General features: G+C 45.9%; 1 protein-coding gene across 3 annotated transcripts in view; it reads left to right on the top strand.

Moving 5' to 3' along the window:
* Positions 1–19,211, top strand: part of DIAPH2 (diaphanous related formin 2) — a 1,729,654-nt gene that overhangs the window by 805,511 nt on the left and 904,932 nt on the right. For all 3 annotated transcript variants that reach the window (XM_077286525.1, XM_077286526.1, XM_077286527.1), the window contains exon 21: positions 16,492–16,593. In XM_077286525.1, the coding sequence (XP_077142640.1) occupies positions 16,492–16,593 (102 nt within the window). The remainder of the gene's footprint in view (positions 1–16,491; positions 16,594–19,211) is intronic.

Below are 19,211 nucleotides of genomic sequence, written 5' to 3'. Positions count from 1 at the left end.
CTGCCCTACACGCAGACTTCTCCTACACTCTACTCAGACAGCTCCCACCCTGCACGCAGACTGCTCCCACTCTCCACGCAGACCACCCTCACCCTCCAACCACATTGTTCCCACCCTCCACGCAGACTGCTTCTGCCCTACATGCAGACTTCTCCTACACTCTACTCAGACAGCTCCCACCCTGCACGCAGACTGCTCCCATCCTCCACGCAGACCGCCCTCACCCTCCAACCACATTGTTCCCACCCTCCACGCAGGCTGCTTCTGCCCTACACACAGACTTCTCCTACACTCCACCCAGACTGCTCCCACCCTCCCCGCAGATTGCTCCCACTCTCCCCGCAGATTGCTCCCACTCTCCACGCAGACCGCCCTCACCCTCCAACCACATTGTTCCCACCCTCCACGCAGACTGCTTCTGCCCTACACGCAGACTTCTCCTACACTCTACTCAGACAGCTCCCACCCTGCACGCAGACTGCTCCCATCCTCCACGCAGACGGCCCTCACCCTCCACCCACACTGCTCCCACCCTCCACGCAGACTCCTTCTGCCCTACACACAGACTTCTCCTACACTCCACCCAGACTGCTCCCACCCTCCCCGCAGACTGCTCCCACTCTCCATGCAGACGGCCCTCACCCTCCAACCACATTGTTCCCACCCTCCACGCAGACTGCTTCTGCCCTACACACATACTTATCCTACACTCCACCCACACTGCTCCCGCCCTTTACGCAGACGGCCCTCACCCTCCACGCAGACTGCTCCCACTCTCCATGCAGACAGCTCCCGCCCTCCACGCAGACGGCCCTCACCCCCCACCCACACTTCTGCCACCCTCCACCCACACTGCTCCCACCCTCTATGCAGACTGCTTCTGCCCTACACTCAGACTGCTCGTGCCCTACACTCAGACTGCTCCCACCCTCCATGCAGACTACTCCCGCCCTACAAGCAGACTTTTTTTTCCCATACGATTATGAGACCAAATTAGTACAGGGGATAAAAGAGCAATCCGATAATTCTCTCCATCATTAAGAACAGAGCGACATCAGCGCTCTGCCTGATCATTCAGGAGAGGACTGTAGATGCTCAAGTCTGTACTTTGCTAAAGCAATAAAAAGCAAATTGTAAAGTGTCCATGACATGTGGCAGGGGACAAACTCAGCTCTGCTATATATTTCCAGCACAAGATTTGGGGCTTAGGCTCGGATTCCCGATATGGCTCCATTCATAACGCTGCTTTATTCCAATGCTGCCGCCTCCTTGCTCTTCACAGGGTTAATGTCCCCAGTTTGGAAGCATAAAAGAAAAGTTATGATTTGGCAAGAAGTAAAAGGGCATCCCGGATCATCGCCTTCACTTAACTAACCTTTAAGAACGCAATTAACATTTAAAGAAAATAAAGTTTTTAGGAATGTTATAAAATAATTGCCAAAATTTTAATGGTTTGTGTTTCTGTAAGAGTTCCTTAATGTAGCGGAGTGCGACGATCAGCAGATTACAAAGTGCCCTCTGTTCATAAAACAAGAGCAGAACTGCTGAACCAAGGCCCCTCTGTAAGAAATGACCATCTGGGGGGCCGCCATGTAACCGCAGAACGGCACAAGCAAATCACCGGCACTACGGTGAGAGACGGATTATAAGTAGAGAGATAGATAGATACATAATAGATGGATAATAGATAAATAAGAGATAGATAATAGATAGAAGATAGATAATAGATAGATACTGTACTTAATAGATGATAGATAGATAATAGGTAGATAATAGTATGAAAATAGATAGATAATAGATAGATACAGGTGCTTCTCACAAAATTAGAATATCATCAAAAAGTTAATTTCTTTCATTTCTTCATTACAAAAAGTGAAACTCATATATTCTATAGAGTCATTACAGACAGAGTGATCTATGTCACGTGTTTATTTCTGTTAATGTTGATTATTATGGCTTATAGCCAATGAAAACCCAAAAGTAATTATCTCAGTAAATTAAAATAATTAACAATAAACACCTGCAAAGGCTCCTAAGTGTTTATAAAGGTCCTTAGTCTGTTTCAGTAGCTCCACAATCATGGGGAAGACTGCTGACCTGACAGATGTCCAGAAGGTAGTCATTGACACACTCCACAAGGAGAGGAAGCCACAAAAGGTCATTGGTAAAGAAGCCGGCTGTTCACAGAGTGCTGTATCCAAGAAGATTAATAGAAAGTTGAGTGGAAGGTAAAAGTTTGGTAGAAAAAGGTGCATAAGGAACCGGGATAACCGCAGCCTGGAAAGGATTGTTAAGAAAAGGCCATTCAGAAATGTGGGGGAGATTCACAAGTAGTGGACTGCTGCTGGAGTCATTGCTTCAAGATCCACCACACACAGACGTATCCAGGACATGGGCTACAAGTGTCACATTCCTTGTGTCAGCCACTCATGACCAATAGACAACGCCAGAAGCGTCTTACCTGGGCCAAGGAGAAGAAGAACAGGACTGTTGTCAGTGGTCCAAGGTGTTGTGTTCAGATGAAAGTAAATTCTGTATTTCATTTGGAAATCAAGGTCCCAGAGTCTGGAGGAAGAGTGGAGAGGCCACAATCCAAGCTGCTGGAGGTCTAGTGTGAAGTCTCCACAATCAGTGATGGTTTGGGGAGCCATGTCATCTGCTGGTGTAGGTCCACTGGGTTTTATCAAGACCAAAGTCAGTGCACCCGTCTACCAGGACATTATAGAGCACTTCATGCTTCTCTCTGCAGACAAGCTTTTTGGAGATGGAAATGACAGACTGCGGAGACCTCTGTGTCGTAAACAGTGCCTTCCCCCCTACCACCAATCCCGAAAAGACAACACAAACAGGCCTGGATGGGTTGAACTAGTCGGTCACAGTTTATTACTTTGATAAGCGGGGAGGAGCAAATTACATTTCGCAACGGGCTCACAGCCGTGGGCCCAGTCTGCGACCGACGGGCGGCCAGCCAATGAGCGGCTACGAATATTCGCCCCTCCCTCCACTTCCGCTGTGACTTAAAAATAACAGTAGTATTATCATCAACTTTAAAGTTCAAGTATTAAAAACATTTTATTTATATATTTTTATTTTAGTTTTTTTTAAAACAGCACAAAAACATCAGTAAATATGTAGGGGCGGGAGGGTGGGACAATTGCTCCCAGGGGGTCCGCCAGGGAGAAAGAGGAAGGAACTGACCCCGGCACCTGGATTTAACCCTTGTGGGTGCGGCCGGACGCCCCTTTCCCTCTTCCCGTTGGTCAGCTGGGCGTCCCAATTAGTGCATCACCTGGGGGAGTAGTTTGAGGGGGGGGGGGGAATAGGCACTGCACGGTGTTTCCCATTAGCTTTTTTCCATGAGGGGCTCCGCAGTCCGAGGCACATTCCCTATGTGGTACCGTGCCTGCCAGACTGCGGAGACCCGTGTGTCGTAAACAGTGCCTTCCCCCTTACCACCAATCCCGAAAAGACAACACGAACAGGCCTGGATGGGTTGAACTAGTCGGTCACAGTTTATTAATTTGATAAGCGGGGAGGGGCAAATTACATTTAGCAACGGGCTCACAGCCGTGGGCCCAGTCTGCGATCGACGGGCGGCCAGCCAATGAGCGGCAATGAATCTTCGCCCCTCCCTCCACTTCCGCCAGGGAGGATCATGTGTACTACCTACATGTGACTCCGACCCCCACCCATCAGCGTTAGGGCATGTTCAATTCCATCTTGCAGACCTGACAGAAATACATCGAGCCCAATGTCCGTGAGACAAATACCGTTGGACCTCAGCAATCCTGATTTGTTGCCTTCCAGTTGGTAGTGGCGAACTACAATGCCAAATTTTCCCTTTACAAATCTTGCTACTCTCAGGTTGACCTTTTTTCTTCATCGTTCTATGGCTGTTGTGTCCTTGGCCCCAAGCCAGACAGCTCGTGGCACCATCTCCGACCACACCAATATCATATCCGGTAACAGATAGAAGAAACGCTAGATATCACCTGTTATCGTTGAACTGAGCTCGATACATCTCCGTTTTCCCAGATCTTAGCGATGTCAACGAGTTCTGGGAAGATTTTTTGCCATTGTAGGCCTCTTATCCCTCTCCAGTTGACCTCTACATTCCTGAAGCCTAAATTCGCACCACCAGGCCGATGTTTGGCCTGTTTTTTTGCCCAGTAGATGTACGAATGTCCAACCACCCAAACTGCGGGTTTTTGGATGCCTGAAAGAGACGAGATATGTTACTTAAGCAGGTCTGGTCTTATGTATCTGGCAAAGCATGCGGATTTCCATCGACCCAATCGCTGCACTTCGGCCTCAGGGATCCCGGCCTTAGCTGCCTCGGTAGAGGCCCCTATGCAGAAAGTATGCGTCCCGTATTCCGATTGATCGACGCTAACCACTTCGAGACACCGATTAAAAATAGTGTGGAACTGGTATTTAGTAAGGGGGAGCCGTCTGCGTGTGACAGAAAGAATCTACTCGCGCGTTTCATTGCCGTGTATCGTTTTACTATGTTAAGTGGGCATACGGGACCATCCAACGACTTAACGAGGACCCATGCCCCTCTACCGGCGGGGTCACATTTGGATCTACGCACCCTAATGTGCAGTGCGTCGTTGCATATGACGAGGTCTTCGTTGATTAGTCCGCCCTCCGACGAGGTTTTTACTCGCGGTACCAGCTCGCTAATCCGAAGTGCTCCGAAAAAGGCAATGGCAAACGCAGCTGATACAAGGACTGACTCGTATTGGGAATTGCATACTGATGGGGAAGTCGTGATAATGTCGTGCAGTAGCCTCAGAGAAATGGGATGATGACACTCCTGACTAGGTCGGAGCCTTTTCCAGCCTTTAACAGCTTGTCTGATGAAAAAATACTTTGTCACGTCTGCCCACCCCATTAGCTGGAAGAAAAAGGCTATTCCCGAAAGATGACGCTGCGCCGACGTTCCTGACGTGCCTCTTTCAAAAGATCAACCAGCACCTCGCCCGATCGCACCTATCGACTGGTCTTCCGTGAATTAATGAGCACCACTCGTCCCACGCCTTACCGTAAACCAGCCAGGTAGCCGGCGTAACTGATGCGCGGATCAGTGGCATCATTGATTGGCTACCATGTCCAAAAGGAATGTTGGACACTGGACACCCAACGGTTGCGCGTTCGGAAGGAGAGCTTTGAAGGCCTGCCAATCGGAAAATAACAGAGAGTTAGCAAGGTTATCATCAACCAACGTAACTGTGGCGCGACACCAGATGTTGTGTTTTAAGTATAGTAATGCTAGGCGGCGCAGGAGAGCGGGTAAAGGTGGGGATGCAGAAGACATGCAGTTCAAGCTCTTTGCTGGGGTGTTTGGTTGAGAATCTTATGTTTCTGTTCTCTAGTTGTGCACCCCAGAGCTCTACTGCAGCTACAATCGTAAAGACTTCTAGCAGGGCTGGGTCGCGGCCCCAGCCAGCTGTGGCCCATAACGCTGGCCAGCTCGCTTTGCACCATTGGTCTTGGTAGATTGCCACAAACCCGTCTCTGAGATTTCCTCCCGCTGCTAGTCCTAACTCTTTACTTAGCGTTTCTTGAGACATGAGGCAAGTATGGCCGTTGTAGGAATTTAGGAATGTTTTCCAGACTAGCAAGTCTTCCTTTAGTGTGCGAGTAAGCCTAATTCTATCTCCTGGCTGGGAGATGCCCTTCGTCGCCAGCGATAAACAGCGTGAAAAGGTTATGCCCACCGGCATTACACGGCAAGCGAAATTGAGCAAACCTAGCAGGGACTGCATCTGTTGGGAGGGTGACTTTTTTTTAACCCCGCAGAAATCTTCTACCATTTGCAGAGTTTTTTGCAATTTATCCGCTGGCAATCTAAAAACCATTGCGTTGGTATCTATTTCTATGCCAAAGAAAGGCAGCACGTTACACGGGCCGACCGTTTTTTCTGTTGAGAGCGGTACGCCAAAATGACTGGTTAGAAATTTTAATTTTTGGAGGAGGAAGGAGCAAAGCTTAGAGTCTTTTGGCCCGACAAACAAGAAATCGTCGAGGTAATGAACCGTCGAATTGCTGGCGGTTTCAAAGCGCACTACCCAGTCAAGAAAAGTGCTGAAAAGCTTGAAATAGTGACAGGAGATGGAGCAGCCCATCGGTAGGCACATGTCAAAGTAATAGAGCTGGTCCATCTTACAACCTAACAGGTGGAAACACTCGAGGTGAACGGGCAATAGGCGGAATGCTGACTCTATGTCCGATTTTGCCAGCAGGGCACCGGGCCCGGCTGTCCGCACGAGTTTGACCGCCCTGTCAAATGAAGCGTAGGTTACTGACGCTTTTTCTGGGAGTATCACGTCGTTAACCGAATCACCTTTCGGTATGAGAGGTGATGTATTAACCAATATTTTCCCGGCTCCTTTTTAAGGGACGAAGCCTAGGGGTGAGATTCTAAAATTCCTGAACGGCAGCGATGTAAATGGGCCCGCCATTCTGTCTAGTTCTACCTCTTTTTGAATTTTTTCCCGTAAGATCTCCGGGAATTCACAAGTGGATTTCGGATTATTCGCCGATTTCGGGCAGTAACTAAAGTTTAAAGGGGATAAAGAAACCGAATTTGAAACCATGATCGAGGTGCTGTGCCGCCTCTTTATTGGGGTAGAGGCTTAGCCAAGGGCCCATTGCGGTGACGTTCACCGGGGCTATGCCTTGCAGGTGCTTGGCGGGTACATCTTGCTGCAGTGTGTCTGCCACCGCAGGCGGAGCAGTCGTGTTTATATCTACAGGACCCGTGGAAGCGGCAGTACCCCTCGTTATACAGACAATTGCTTCCAGGGGGTCCGCCAGGGAGAAAGAGGAAAGAACTGACCCCGGCACCTGGACTTAACCCTTGTGGGTGTGGCCGGATGCCCCTTCCTCCCCTTCCTCTCTCTTCCCATTGGTAAGCTGGGCGTCCCAATTAGTGCATCACCTGGGAGAGTAGTGTGAGGGGGGAATAGGCACTGCACAGTGTTTCCTATTAGCTTTTTTCCATGAGGGGCTCCGCAGTCCGAGGCACATTCCCTATGCGGTACCATGCCTGCCATTCTCCAGCAGGACTTGGCCCCTATCCACACTGCCACAAGTACCAATACCTGGTGTAAAAACAACAGTATCACTCTGCTTGATTGGCAGCAAACTAGCCTGACCTTAACCCCATAGTGAATCTATGGAGTATTGTCAAGAGGAAGATGATACACCAGACCCAACAATGCAGACGAGCTGAAGGCTGCTATCAAAGTAATCTGGGCTTCCATAACCCCTTAGCAGTGCCACAGGCTGATCGCCTCCATGCCACACCGCATTGATGCAGTAATTGATGCAAAAGGAGCCCCGACCAAGTATTGAGTGCATTTACTGAACATACATTTCAGTATGCCAACATCTCGGATTTTACAATAATTTTTCAAGCTGGTGTTATAAAGTATTCTAATTTACTGAGATAATGACTTTTGGGTTTTCATTGGCTGTAAGCCATAATCATCAACATTAACAGAAATAGATCACTCTGTGTGTAATGACTCTATAGAATATAGGAGATTGACTTTTTGCAATGAAGAAATGAAATATATTAACTTTTTGATGATATTCTAATTTTCTGAGAAGCACCTGTATGTTGTAGAAAGATTGATAGATATGATATACGGATGTGTGGATGGAAGGATAGATATATTGTAGATAGATATACACATTGGGGAATAAGTATTTGATCCCTTGCTGGTTTTTAAAGTTTGCCCACTGACAAAGACATGAACAGTCTATAATTTTAAGGGTCGGTTAATGTTAACATTGAGAGATAGAATATCAAAAATAAAATCCAGAAAATCACATTGTGTAAATTATATAAGTGTATTTGCATTTTGCAGTGAGAAATAAGTATTTGATCCCTCTGGCAAACAAGACTTAATACTTGGTGGTAAAACCCTTGTTGGCAAGCACAGCAGTCAGACGTTTCTTGTAGTTGATGATGAGGTTTGCGCACATGTCAGGAGGAATTTTGCTCCACTCCTCTTTGCAGATCATCTCTAAATCATTAAGATTTTGAGGCTGTCGCTTGGAAACTCGGAGCTTTAACTCTCTTCCTAAGTTTTCTATGAGGCTAGGCCAATCCATGACCTTAATGTGCTTCTTTTTGAGCCACTCATTTTGTTGTCTTGGCTGTATGTTTTGGGTCATTGTCTTGCTGGAAGACCCAGCCACGACCCATTTTTAATGTCCTGGCGGAGGGAAGGAGGTTGTCAATCAGTATTTTATGGTACATGGCTCCATCCATTCTCCCATTGATGCGGTGAAGTAGTCCTGTGCCCTTAGCAGAGAAACACCCTCAAAACACAATGTTTCCACCTCCATGCTTGACAGTGGGGATTGTGTTCTTTGGGTCATAGGCAGCATTTCTCTTCCTCCAAACATGGCGAGTTGAGTTAATGACAAAGAGCTCAATTTTTGTCTCAGCTGACCACAGGACCTTCTCCCAATCACTCACAGAATCATCCAGGTGTTCATTGGTAAGCTTCAGACGGGCCTGCACATGTTCCTTGTTGACCAGGGGGGCCTTGTGGGCACTGCAGGATTTTAAACCTTTACGGCGTAATGTGTTACCAATGGTTTTCTTGGTGACTGTGGTCCCAGCTGCCTTGAGATTATTAACAAGTTCCCCCCATGTAGTTTTAGGTTGATCTCTCACCTTCCTCATGATCATGGATACCCCACGAGGTGAGATTTTGCATGGTGCCCAGATTAATGTCGATTGACAGCCATTTTGTATTTCTTCTATTTTCTTACTATTTAATCTATTTTCACCAGTTGCCTTCTTCTCACCCAGCGTCTTACTTATGGTTTTGTAGCCCATTCCAGCTTTATGCAGGTCTATGATCTTGTCCTTGACATCCTTGGAAAGCTCTTTGGTCTTGCCCATGTTGTAGAGGTTAGAGTCTGACTGATTGAGTCTGTGGACAGGAGTCTTTTATAAAGGTAACGAGTTTATTAGGAGCCAGAACTGGTCTGTAGGATGTAGGATGCTTAATGGTTGGTAGGGGATCAAATACTTATTTCTCACTGCAAAATGCAAATAAATGTATATAATTTATACAATATGATTTTCTGGATTTTATTTTTTATATTCTATCTCTCAATGTAAAAATTAACCCTCCCTTAAACTTATAGACTGTTTATGTCTTTGTCAGTGGGCAAACTTACAAAACCAGCAAGAGATCAAATGCTTGTTACCCCAATGTATGATGGATGGGAGGATAGATATGGAGCGCCCGGTAGGGCCGTGGGGTACTCGGAACCGGGTACAACGGTTCTTCAGGGGTTGTCACCACAGCAGTGACCCGGTCTGTGGCCCTGGGCATCCAATAAAATAATGCAAAGGGGAAAATTATATGGGGGATTGATTCGTGACACCACCCGTGGTGTTCGGCAATAAGAAAATGGCCGACGCTGCGATTCAGGTCCTCTGGGGCGGTTGGTGACGCAGCTGAGATGTTACAGCTCTCCACGGGTAGAGCTAGGCCCCAGGGCAGTGAAAGTGCTAAAGTCAATGATGAACTGGTGTAGTGCAGGGCAGTAATAATTCTGAGGACACAGCGGGGTGCAGTTTTCACTCTTTACTCTCAGTTGTTAGGTTACAGTCACCAGCTGGGTGCTGTGTCCTCCAGGTCCGTGGGCCAGCCAACTCTCAGGTAATTTGGGCGCACTTTCCTATGACTCCCTTTCTTGTGTACCTTCCCAGGCCGGCTCTCTGCGCTGGCTGAGCCCTTCTGCCCTGCGCCTCACACACAGTGTCCCAAGCCAGCAGCCTCGGGTCCTGTCGGGCGACGCTCCCCACGACCCTATGAGGCTGCCTTTTCAGCGAATGTGTGCGGATTCAGCTGTAGCACACGCAGATGCTGCAGCCTCCGGTTTGCTAGCTGGGACTTGCAGTTCCTCCACTAGTCTGGGGTCAGTCCCCCACTGCGGCCTGGTCCCTCCAACCGACTACGGTCGTCGTGTATATGGGCCCCACGGGAGGATTCTTCACTTCTGGGACCTCTTCTCACTGGAGCTCCTCTAAGACACCTCTGTCCTCCTCTCACTCAGACTCACTTCCTCCCTCCATCTGACTAACGCCTCCCTGCTGTCTCCATGACAACTCCTCACTTCCAACTGTCACTTTCTCCACCCACACCCTCTGCCTAGTTTCCCTTCCAGTCTGAGATGGGGACCTCCCTAAATAGGGTCCGTCCAGATCTCCTGGCCTGGAGTAGTGTGGTGTTGGATGCTAGTGGGCGGGTTTCGGATAGTGCCCCCTCCTTACCTGAGAGTGGGGTACCACACCTGTGGCTGAGGTGCTGTACCTCTGTGGAGACTGGACCCTCGGGGGTGCCACAGATATATTGTAGATGGATAGATATACGGATGGGTGGATGGAAGGATAGATATATTGTAGATAGTTATGATATACGGATGGGTGAATGGAAGGATAGATACATTGTAGATAGATGGATGGGTGGATGGAAGAATAGATATACGGATGGGTGGATGGAAAGATAGATATACTGATGGGTGGATTGAAGGATAGATACATTGTAGATAGATGGATATACGGATGCGTGAATGGAAGAATAGATATACGGATGGGTGGATGGAAGGATAGATATATTGTAGATAGATATGATATACGGATGGGTGGATGGAAGGATAGATATACGGATGGGTGGATTGAAGGATAGATACATTGTAGATAGATATATGGATGGGTGGATGGAAGGATAGATATATTGTCAATAGATATACGGATGGGTGGATGGAAGGATAGATATATTGTAGATAGATATACAGATGGGTGGATGGAAGGATAGATATATTGTAGATAGATGTATGGATGGGTGGATGAAAGGATAGATATATTGTAGATAGATATGATATACGGATGGGTGGATGGAAGGATAGATATATTGTAGATACAGTAGATATGATATACGGATGGGTGGATGGAAGGTTAGATATATTGTAGATAGAAGGGTATACGGATGGGTGGATGGATAGATATGATATACGGATGGGTGGATGGAAGGATAGATATATTGTAGATAGTTGGCTATACGGATGGGTGGATGGAAGGATAGATATACGGATGGGTGGATTGAAGGATAGATACATTGTGGATAGTTGGCTATACGGATGGGTGGATGGAAGGATAGATATACGGATGGGTGGATAGAAAGATAGATATACGGATGGGTGGATGGAAGGATATATATATTGTAGATAGATATGATATACGGATGGGTGGATGGAAGGATAGATATATTGTAGATAGATATACGGATGGGTGGATGGAAGGATAGATATACGGATGGGTGGATTGAATGATAGATACATTGTAGATAGATGGATATACAGATGCGTGGATGAAAGGATAGATATACGGATGGGTGGATGGAAGGATAGATATATTGTAGATAGATATACGGATGGGTGGATGGAAGGATAGATATACGGATGGGTGGATAGAAAGATAGATATACGGATGGGTGGATATACGGATGGGTGGATGGAAGGATAGATATATTGTAGATAGATGGATATATGGATGGGTGGATGGAAGGATAGATATACAGATGGGTGAATGGAAGGATAGATATATTGTAGATAGATGGATATACGGATGGGTGGATGGAAGGATAGATATATTGTAGATAGATATACGGATGGGTGGATAGAAGGATAGATATACTGTAGATAGATATACGGATGGGTGGATGGAAGGATAGATATACTGTAGATACATATACGGATGGGTGGATGGAAGGATAGATATACTGTAGATAGATATACGGATGGGTGGATGGAAGGATAGATATACTGTAGATAGATATACGGATGGGTGGGTGGAAGGATAGATATACTGTAGATAGATATACGGATGGGTGGATGGAAGGATAGATATACTGTAGATAGATATACGGATGGATGGATGGAAGGATAGATATATTGTAGATACAGTTATATGAAAAAGTTTGGGCACCCCTATTAATCTTAAGCTTAATGTTTTATAAAAATTGTTTTTTTTTGCAACAGCTATTTCATTTTCATATATCTAATAACTGTTGGACACAGTAATGTTTCTGCCTTGAAATGAGATTTATTGTGCTAACAGAAAATGTGCAATCTGCATTCAAACAAAATTTGATAGGTGCATAAGTATGGGCACCCTTATCATTTTCTTGTTTTAAATACTCCTACCTACTTTTTACTGACTTACTAAAGCTTTTGTTTTGTAACCTCATTGATCTTTGAACTTCATAGCCAGGTGTATGCAATCATGAGAAAAGCTACTTAAAGTGGCCACTTGCAAGTTGTTCTCCTGTTTGAATCTCCTCTGAAGAGTGGCATCATGGGCTCCTCAAAACAACTGTCAAATGATCTGAAAACAAAGATTATTCAACATAGTTGTTCAGGGGAAGGATACAAAAAGCTGTCTCAGAGATTTAACCTGTCAATTTCCACTGTGAGGAACATAGTAAGGAAATGGAAGAACACAGGTACAGTTCTTGTTAAGGCCAGAAGTGGCAGGCCAAGAAAAACATCAGAAAGGCAGAGAAGAAGAATGGTGAGATCAGTCAAGGACAATCCTCAGACCACCTCCAGAGAGCTGCAGCATCAACTTGCTGCAGATGGTGTCACTGTGCATCGGTCAACTATACAACGCACTTTGCACAAGGAGAAGCTGTATGGGAGAGTGATGCGAAAGAAGCAATTTCTGCAAGCACGCCACAAACAGAGTCGGCTGAGGTATGCAAAAGCACATTTGGAGAAGCCAATTTCTTTTTGGAAGAAGGTCCTGTGGACTGATGAAACCAAGATTGAGTTGTTTGGTCATACAAAAAGGCGTTATGCATGGCGGCCAAAAAGCACAGCATTCCAAGAAAAACACTTGCTACCCACAGTAAAATTTGGTGGAGGTTCCATCATGCTTTGGGGCTGTGTGGCCAATGCCGGCACCGGGAATCTTGTTAAAGTTGAGGGACGCATGGATTCCTCTCAGTATCAGCAGATTCTTGACAATAATGTTCATGAATCAGTGACAAAGTTGAAGTTACGCAGGGGATGGATCTTTCAGCAAGACAATGATCCAAAACACCGCTCCAAATCTACTCAGGCATTCATGCAGAGGAACAATTACACTGTTCTGGAATGGCCATCCCAGTCCCCAGACCTGAATATCATTGAACATCTGTGGGATCATTTGAAGAGGGCTGTCCATGCTCGGCGACCATCAAACTTAACTGAACTGGAATTGTTTTGTAAAGAGGAATGGTCAAAAATACCTTCATCCGGGATCCAGGAACTCATTAAAAGCTACAGGAAGCGACTAGAGGCTGTTATTTTTGCAAAAGGAGGATCTACTAAATATTAATGTCACTTTTCTGGTGAGGTGCCCATACTTATGCACCTGTCAAATTTTGTTTGAATGCAGATTGCACATTTTCTGTTAGTACAATAAACCTCATTTCAAGGCAGAAACATTACTGTGTCCAACAGTTATTAGATATATGAAACTGAAATAGCTGTTGCAAAAAACACATTTTTTATAAAACATTAAGCTTAAGATTAATAGGGGTGCCTAAACTTTTTCATATAACTAGATATACAGATGGGTGGATGGAAAGATAGATATCTTGTAGATAGATATGATATACGGATGGGTGGATGGAAGGATAGATATACTGTAGATAGATATACGGATGGGTGGATGGAAGGATAGATATACGGATGCGTGGATGGAAGGATAGATATATTGTAGATAGATATGATATACGGATGGGTGGAAGGAAGGATAGATATACTGTAGATAGATATACAGATGGGTGGATGGAAGGATAGATATATTGTAGATAGATATGCGGATGGCTGGATATAAGGATAGATATATTGTACATAGATATACGGATGGGTGGATGGAAGGATAGATAGATATATTGTAGATAGATATACGGATGGGTGGATGGAAGGATAGATATACTGTAGATAGATATACGGATGGGTGGATGGAAGGATAGATAGATATATTGTAGATAGATATATGGATGGGTGGATGGAAGGATATATATACTGTAGATAGATATACGGATGGGTGGATGGAAGGATAGATAGATATATTGTAGATAGATATACGGATGGGTGGATGGAAGGATAGATATATTGTAGATAGATATACGGATGGGTGGATGGAAGGATAGATATACGGATGGGTGGATGGAAGGATATATATATTGTAGATAGATATACGGATGGGTGGATGGAAGGATAGATATACGGATGGGTGGATAGATATACGGATTGGTGGATGGAAGGATAGATATATTGTAGATAGTAGCAACCAAAATCCCATGTACATACTTAGAGACCAGGGTGGCAGAGAATATCTGTCTGCAAACCCAAATCAAAAATCACCAAATCAAACAGTATAGATGAGGCAAAGGTAGAACAGCGTAGGACATTGGCGCAGGCAAGACAGTGCCCGCATGAGAAGGATCCAAACTGAGGACCACTAGTGCCAAAGGGTTTGCTGGGAGCCGGAACATAGTGGCTCCTAACCAGCAAGTCACGAAGATTTTTTGTTTTTTTATTTAGTGTTTGTGACTCTGCTGATTTACTGCGCCTCCGTATTTTCTCCTACTGGGCCCCCCTTTCGGACTGAAAATGACCCCGGACTTCATCTCATTATATGGGAAAATTACAGCCATCTCAGCGACTTTGGATGATTTCAACTTTTGTAATTTGTATACATTGTGTGATGTTATAGTTATATGCAGCTATGTTGTTACACAGCGTTTTTTTTTTTTTCTCATCCAGTTACTTGTCCTCATACATGCTCTCATGGCTGTGCACATAGCATTGCGACCTATTGTCTCCTGTCTGTGGGTGGGCGTCTTTACGGTGTGCGCACCGCTTGGTGGGCTCTCCCCTGGTGTGTGCGCACTTCCTGTGACGCCCTATCTGCAGTTCAGGACCTGACGGCCGCAGTGCGCATGTGCCGACTCTAGCCGTCCTGATTGGCCGTTTCAGGCCATGTGACTAAGTTCATGGGGTTATTAGAAGGTCCTGCAGGGACCTGAGACACACTCCCTTGAGAAAGCGGCCTCTAGCTGCCGCGAAACGCGCGTCGGGACCCTCCATCCACCCCCCTCCTTGTTTCCACTCATCTGTTGGTAAGCGCGGCATTTCTTGCCATGCACTATTGCACCTTAGATGTTGGATAGACGGATGTAACTTTATTCCCGATCATCTGGTTTATGCATGCTGCTTCCCTGACGTCCATGTTTGGACGCACTACTGTCATTTCCCTGAGTTACGGTCTTTGGACCTTTATTTATTTATTTTTCCAGGGACTGAAGTGTATATGTGGGGTGGGGATAGGTGTGGGTGGGGTTCATAACATTCTGCATTGTTTTTTGGTGTTCTATATATTGTTGTGACATTTGACCTTTTCTATGATATAATAAAATATGATATCTTTTAGATATAATCAGTTTGCTCTTTTTGTCCTCCTGTTGTTATCATATAGTGTAGATAGATATATGGATGGGTGGATGGAAGGATAGATAGATATATTGTAGATAGATATACGGATGGAAGGATAGATATATTGTAGGTAGATATACGGATGGGTGGACGGAAGGATAGATATATTGTAGGTAGATATACGGATGGGTGGACGGAAGAATAGATATATTGTAGGTATACGGATAGGTTGATGGAAGGATAGATATATTGTAGGTAGATATACAGATGGAAGGATATATATATATTGTAGGTAGATGTACAGATGGGTGGATGGAAGGATAGATATATTGTAGGTAGATATACGGATGGGTGGACGGAAGAATAGATATATTGTAGGTAGATATACGGATGGGTGGATGGAAGGATAGATATGTTGTAGGTTGATAAACGGATGGGTGGATGGATATAAGATTGTGACATATAGATGATTATTAGTTAGATATGAGATAGATGTAGAGGGATCTGTCGGCTCACTCTTTTCTCCAAACTCTTGACATCTGTGGGTTGTGGATAAAACCTAATTTGCAGAGAAATCCACTCTAGAAGGGATATGCAAATGAGGCTAGAAGTGCTGTGGGCGGCTCAGCCTAACTCCTCCCTCCACCAGATGATTGACAGCTCTGCCTATCAGTCATGTAGTGGAGGGGCTCTATCCCGCCCAGGGCACGTCCATGTGCAGGTGTCAGCGGTCTCGGGGGCTAGAATGAGACGACTGATTCACTTTAATTGTGAGATGGACAGATTCATAAATAACAGTGGATCTTTGGGGCCCCGTGATGTCCTAGGGCCACGGCGTGACTACAGACTCTGTACCCTGTATCGTCCCTCCCTGCACATTGCAAAAATTGTGGCTACTAAGTAATTGTACAGCCGTCGCTCTGCCCTAGAAATGTGCTGTCATCTCTGAATTTCTTTGTTTTCCAGAATCTTATAAAGAATCTTCCGGAGCAGAAGGAGCTGAACTCCTTGTCACAGCTGAGGAGCGAGTACGAGGACCTGTGCGAGCCAGAGCAGTTTGCAGTCGTGGTACGTAGCGAGTGCAGAGCAATAACTCAGCCGCGCCTGTCGTCTGTCAGACGGAATGAAAAGAGACATTTCAATGGCGTATTGATTCCCCATTATAGTAACTACTTACATTGGCGAGAGAGCGGCCCACGCCTCCCGCAAATATTACTTATCCCAGACCGGCCACATCCAGAGCGGCTGCAGAGAACCCTAATAATAAACAATGTAGTCACAGGGTTGGCGGCAGCGACGCGTCCGTCATCAGAGCAGTCACTCCTGTAATACAAAGAAACAACTCCTGGAAACAATGGGGCTCAGGCCCACGCCTCCCGCTAATATTACTTATCCCAGACTGGCCACATCCAGAGCAGCTGCAGAGAACCCTAATAATAAACAATGTAGTCACAGGGTCGGCGGCAGCGATGCGTCCGTCATCAGAGCAGTCACTCCTGTAATACAAAGAATCAACTCCTAGAAACAATGGGGCTCAGGCCCGCACCTCCCTCTAATACTACTTATCCCAGACTGGCCACATCCAGAGCGGCTGCAGAGAACCCTAATAATAAACAATGTAGTCACTGGCTCGGCGGCAGTGATGCGTCCGTCATCAGATTGGTCACTCCTGGAATACAAAGAATCAACTCCTAGAAGCAATGGGGCTCAGGCTCGCGCCTCCCGCTAATATTACTTATCCCAAACCAGCCACATCCAGAGCAGTCACAGAGAAACCTAATAATAAACAATGTAGTCACGGGGTCGGCGGTAGCGATGCGTCCGTCATCAGAGCGGTCACTCATCTAATTAAAAGAATCAACTCCTAGAAACAATGGGGCTCAGGCCCGCACCTCCCGCTAATATTACTTATCCCAGACCGGCCACATCCAGAGCGGCTGCAGAGAACCCTAATAATAAACAATGTAGTCACGGGGTTGGCGGCAGCGAGGCGTCCGTCATCGGAGCGGTCACTCCTGTAATACAAAGAATCAACTCCTAGAAGCAATGGGGCTCAGGCCCACGCCTCCCACTAATATTACGTATCCCAGACCGGCCACATCCAGAGCGGCTGCAGAGAACCCTAATAATAAACAATGTAGTCACGGGGTTGGCGGCAGCGAGGCGTCCGTCATCGGAGCGGTCACTCCTGTAATACAAAGAATCAACTTCTAGAAGCAATGGGGCTCAGGCCCACGCCTCCCACTAATATTACGTATCCCAGACCGGCCACATCCAGAGCGGTTGCAGAGAACCATAATAATAAACAATGTAGTCACGGGGTCGGCGGCAGCGATGCGTCCGTCATCAGAGCGGTCACTCCTGTAATACAAAGAATCAACTTCTAGAAGCAATGGGGCTCAGGCCCACGCCTCCCACTAATATTACGTATCCCAGACCGGCCACATCCAGAGCGGTTGCAGAGAACCATAATAATAAACAATGTAGTCACGGGGTCGGCGGCAGCAAGGCGTCCGTCATCAGAGCGGTGACTCCTGTAATACAAAGAATCAACTTCTAGAAACAATGGGGCTCTGGCCTGACCTCCTACTGCCCGCATCTGAACAGAGGCGGTAAAATGTGACACAAACAATAAATTGTGTCTCTACCCTTTCACCCCAAAATATTTATCGTATATCCGCCGTGGATATAAAAAGTGTACACGCCCCTGATAAAATCCCAATTTTTTGCTGTTTAAAATCTCACCAAGAATAATAATTAATTATAATTAATAACTTTTCCCCCCTTTAATTCGACCATAATCTGTACAAATCCAGTGAGAAACAAACTGAAATCTTTGTGAGAGGAAAATAAAAATGACAAAACTACAATAATGTGGTTGCATAAGTGCACACACCCTCTTATAATTGGGGCTGTGTTCAGAATCAGCCGATGACATTCCCCTCATGTTACATAGTAGTCAGCGCTCGGCCACTGTCATTTATAGTGATTCTGATTAACCCCTGAGAAAGTGTTGCTGCTGGGAGGATTTTCCTGACATTTTCTGGTCTGTAAACAGCTGACAACACAGCAAAGGATCTCACTGTGGAATGTTGTCAGGAGAAGAAATAAAAATATGTCCCAGGCATCAGATCTGCTGTGGACACTGTAATGACATCATCGAGAAGGAGCTGGACCAGCACCACAGTGACATTACCCAGAACTGGACATCCCTCAAACATTAATACAAAGGCAAGAAGAAAATTAGTGCTGGAAGCCAACGGCAACATTAAAGGAGCTGCAGGAATTCTTTCCAGTCCTGGATGTGTCCTACATGAGACCACAATCTCCCGTATTCTTCATAACTCTGACCCATGGAGTCAGATGCCATACAAAAAAAAATCATCCAACCCTGGCTATGTGTTACCAAAACCTCCATCACGTCTGCAAAAGCCTGTGAGGAACGTGTTACGTCTGTTGAGACCAAAGCTAACTCCGGTCATCACCATATCACCATCCCTACAATGAGGCATGGTGGGGGCAGCATTGTGCAGTTCTGCCAGAAATTCACAGAGGACTGCATCAAAGTATTAGTGTAAGGGTGTGAAGATTTATGCAACTACATTGGTTTACTATCATTTTCCACCTGAAAGGATTTCAGTTTTTCTAACTGGATTTGTTCAGGTTATGAGCAATATTAAAGGGGG

Source organism: Ranitomeya variabilis, chromosome 2 (assembly GCF_051348905.1).
Source record: "Ranitomeya variabilis isolate aRanVar5 chromosome 2, aRanVar5.hap1, whole genome shotgun sequence".
NCBI classification, from domain to species: Eukaryota; Metazoa; Chordata; class Amphibia; order Anura; family Dendrobatidae; genus Ranitomeya; species Ranitomeya variabilis.
The sequence above is the reverse complement of the archived record's forward strand: the minus strand, read 5'-3'. Positions and strand labels throughout refer to the sequence as shown.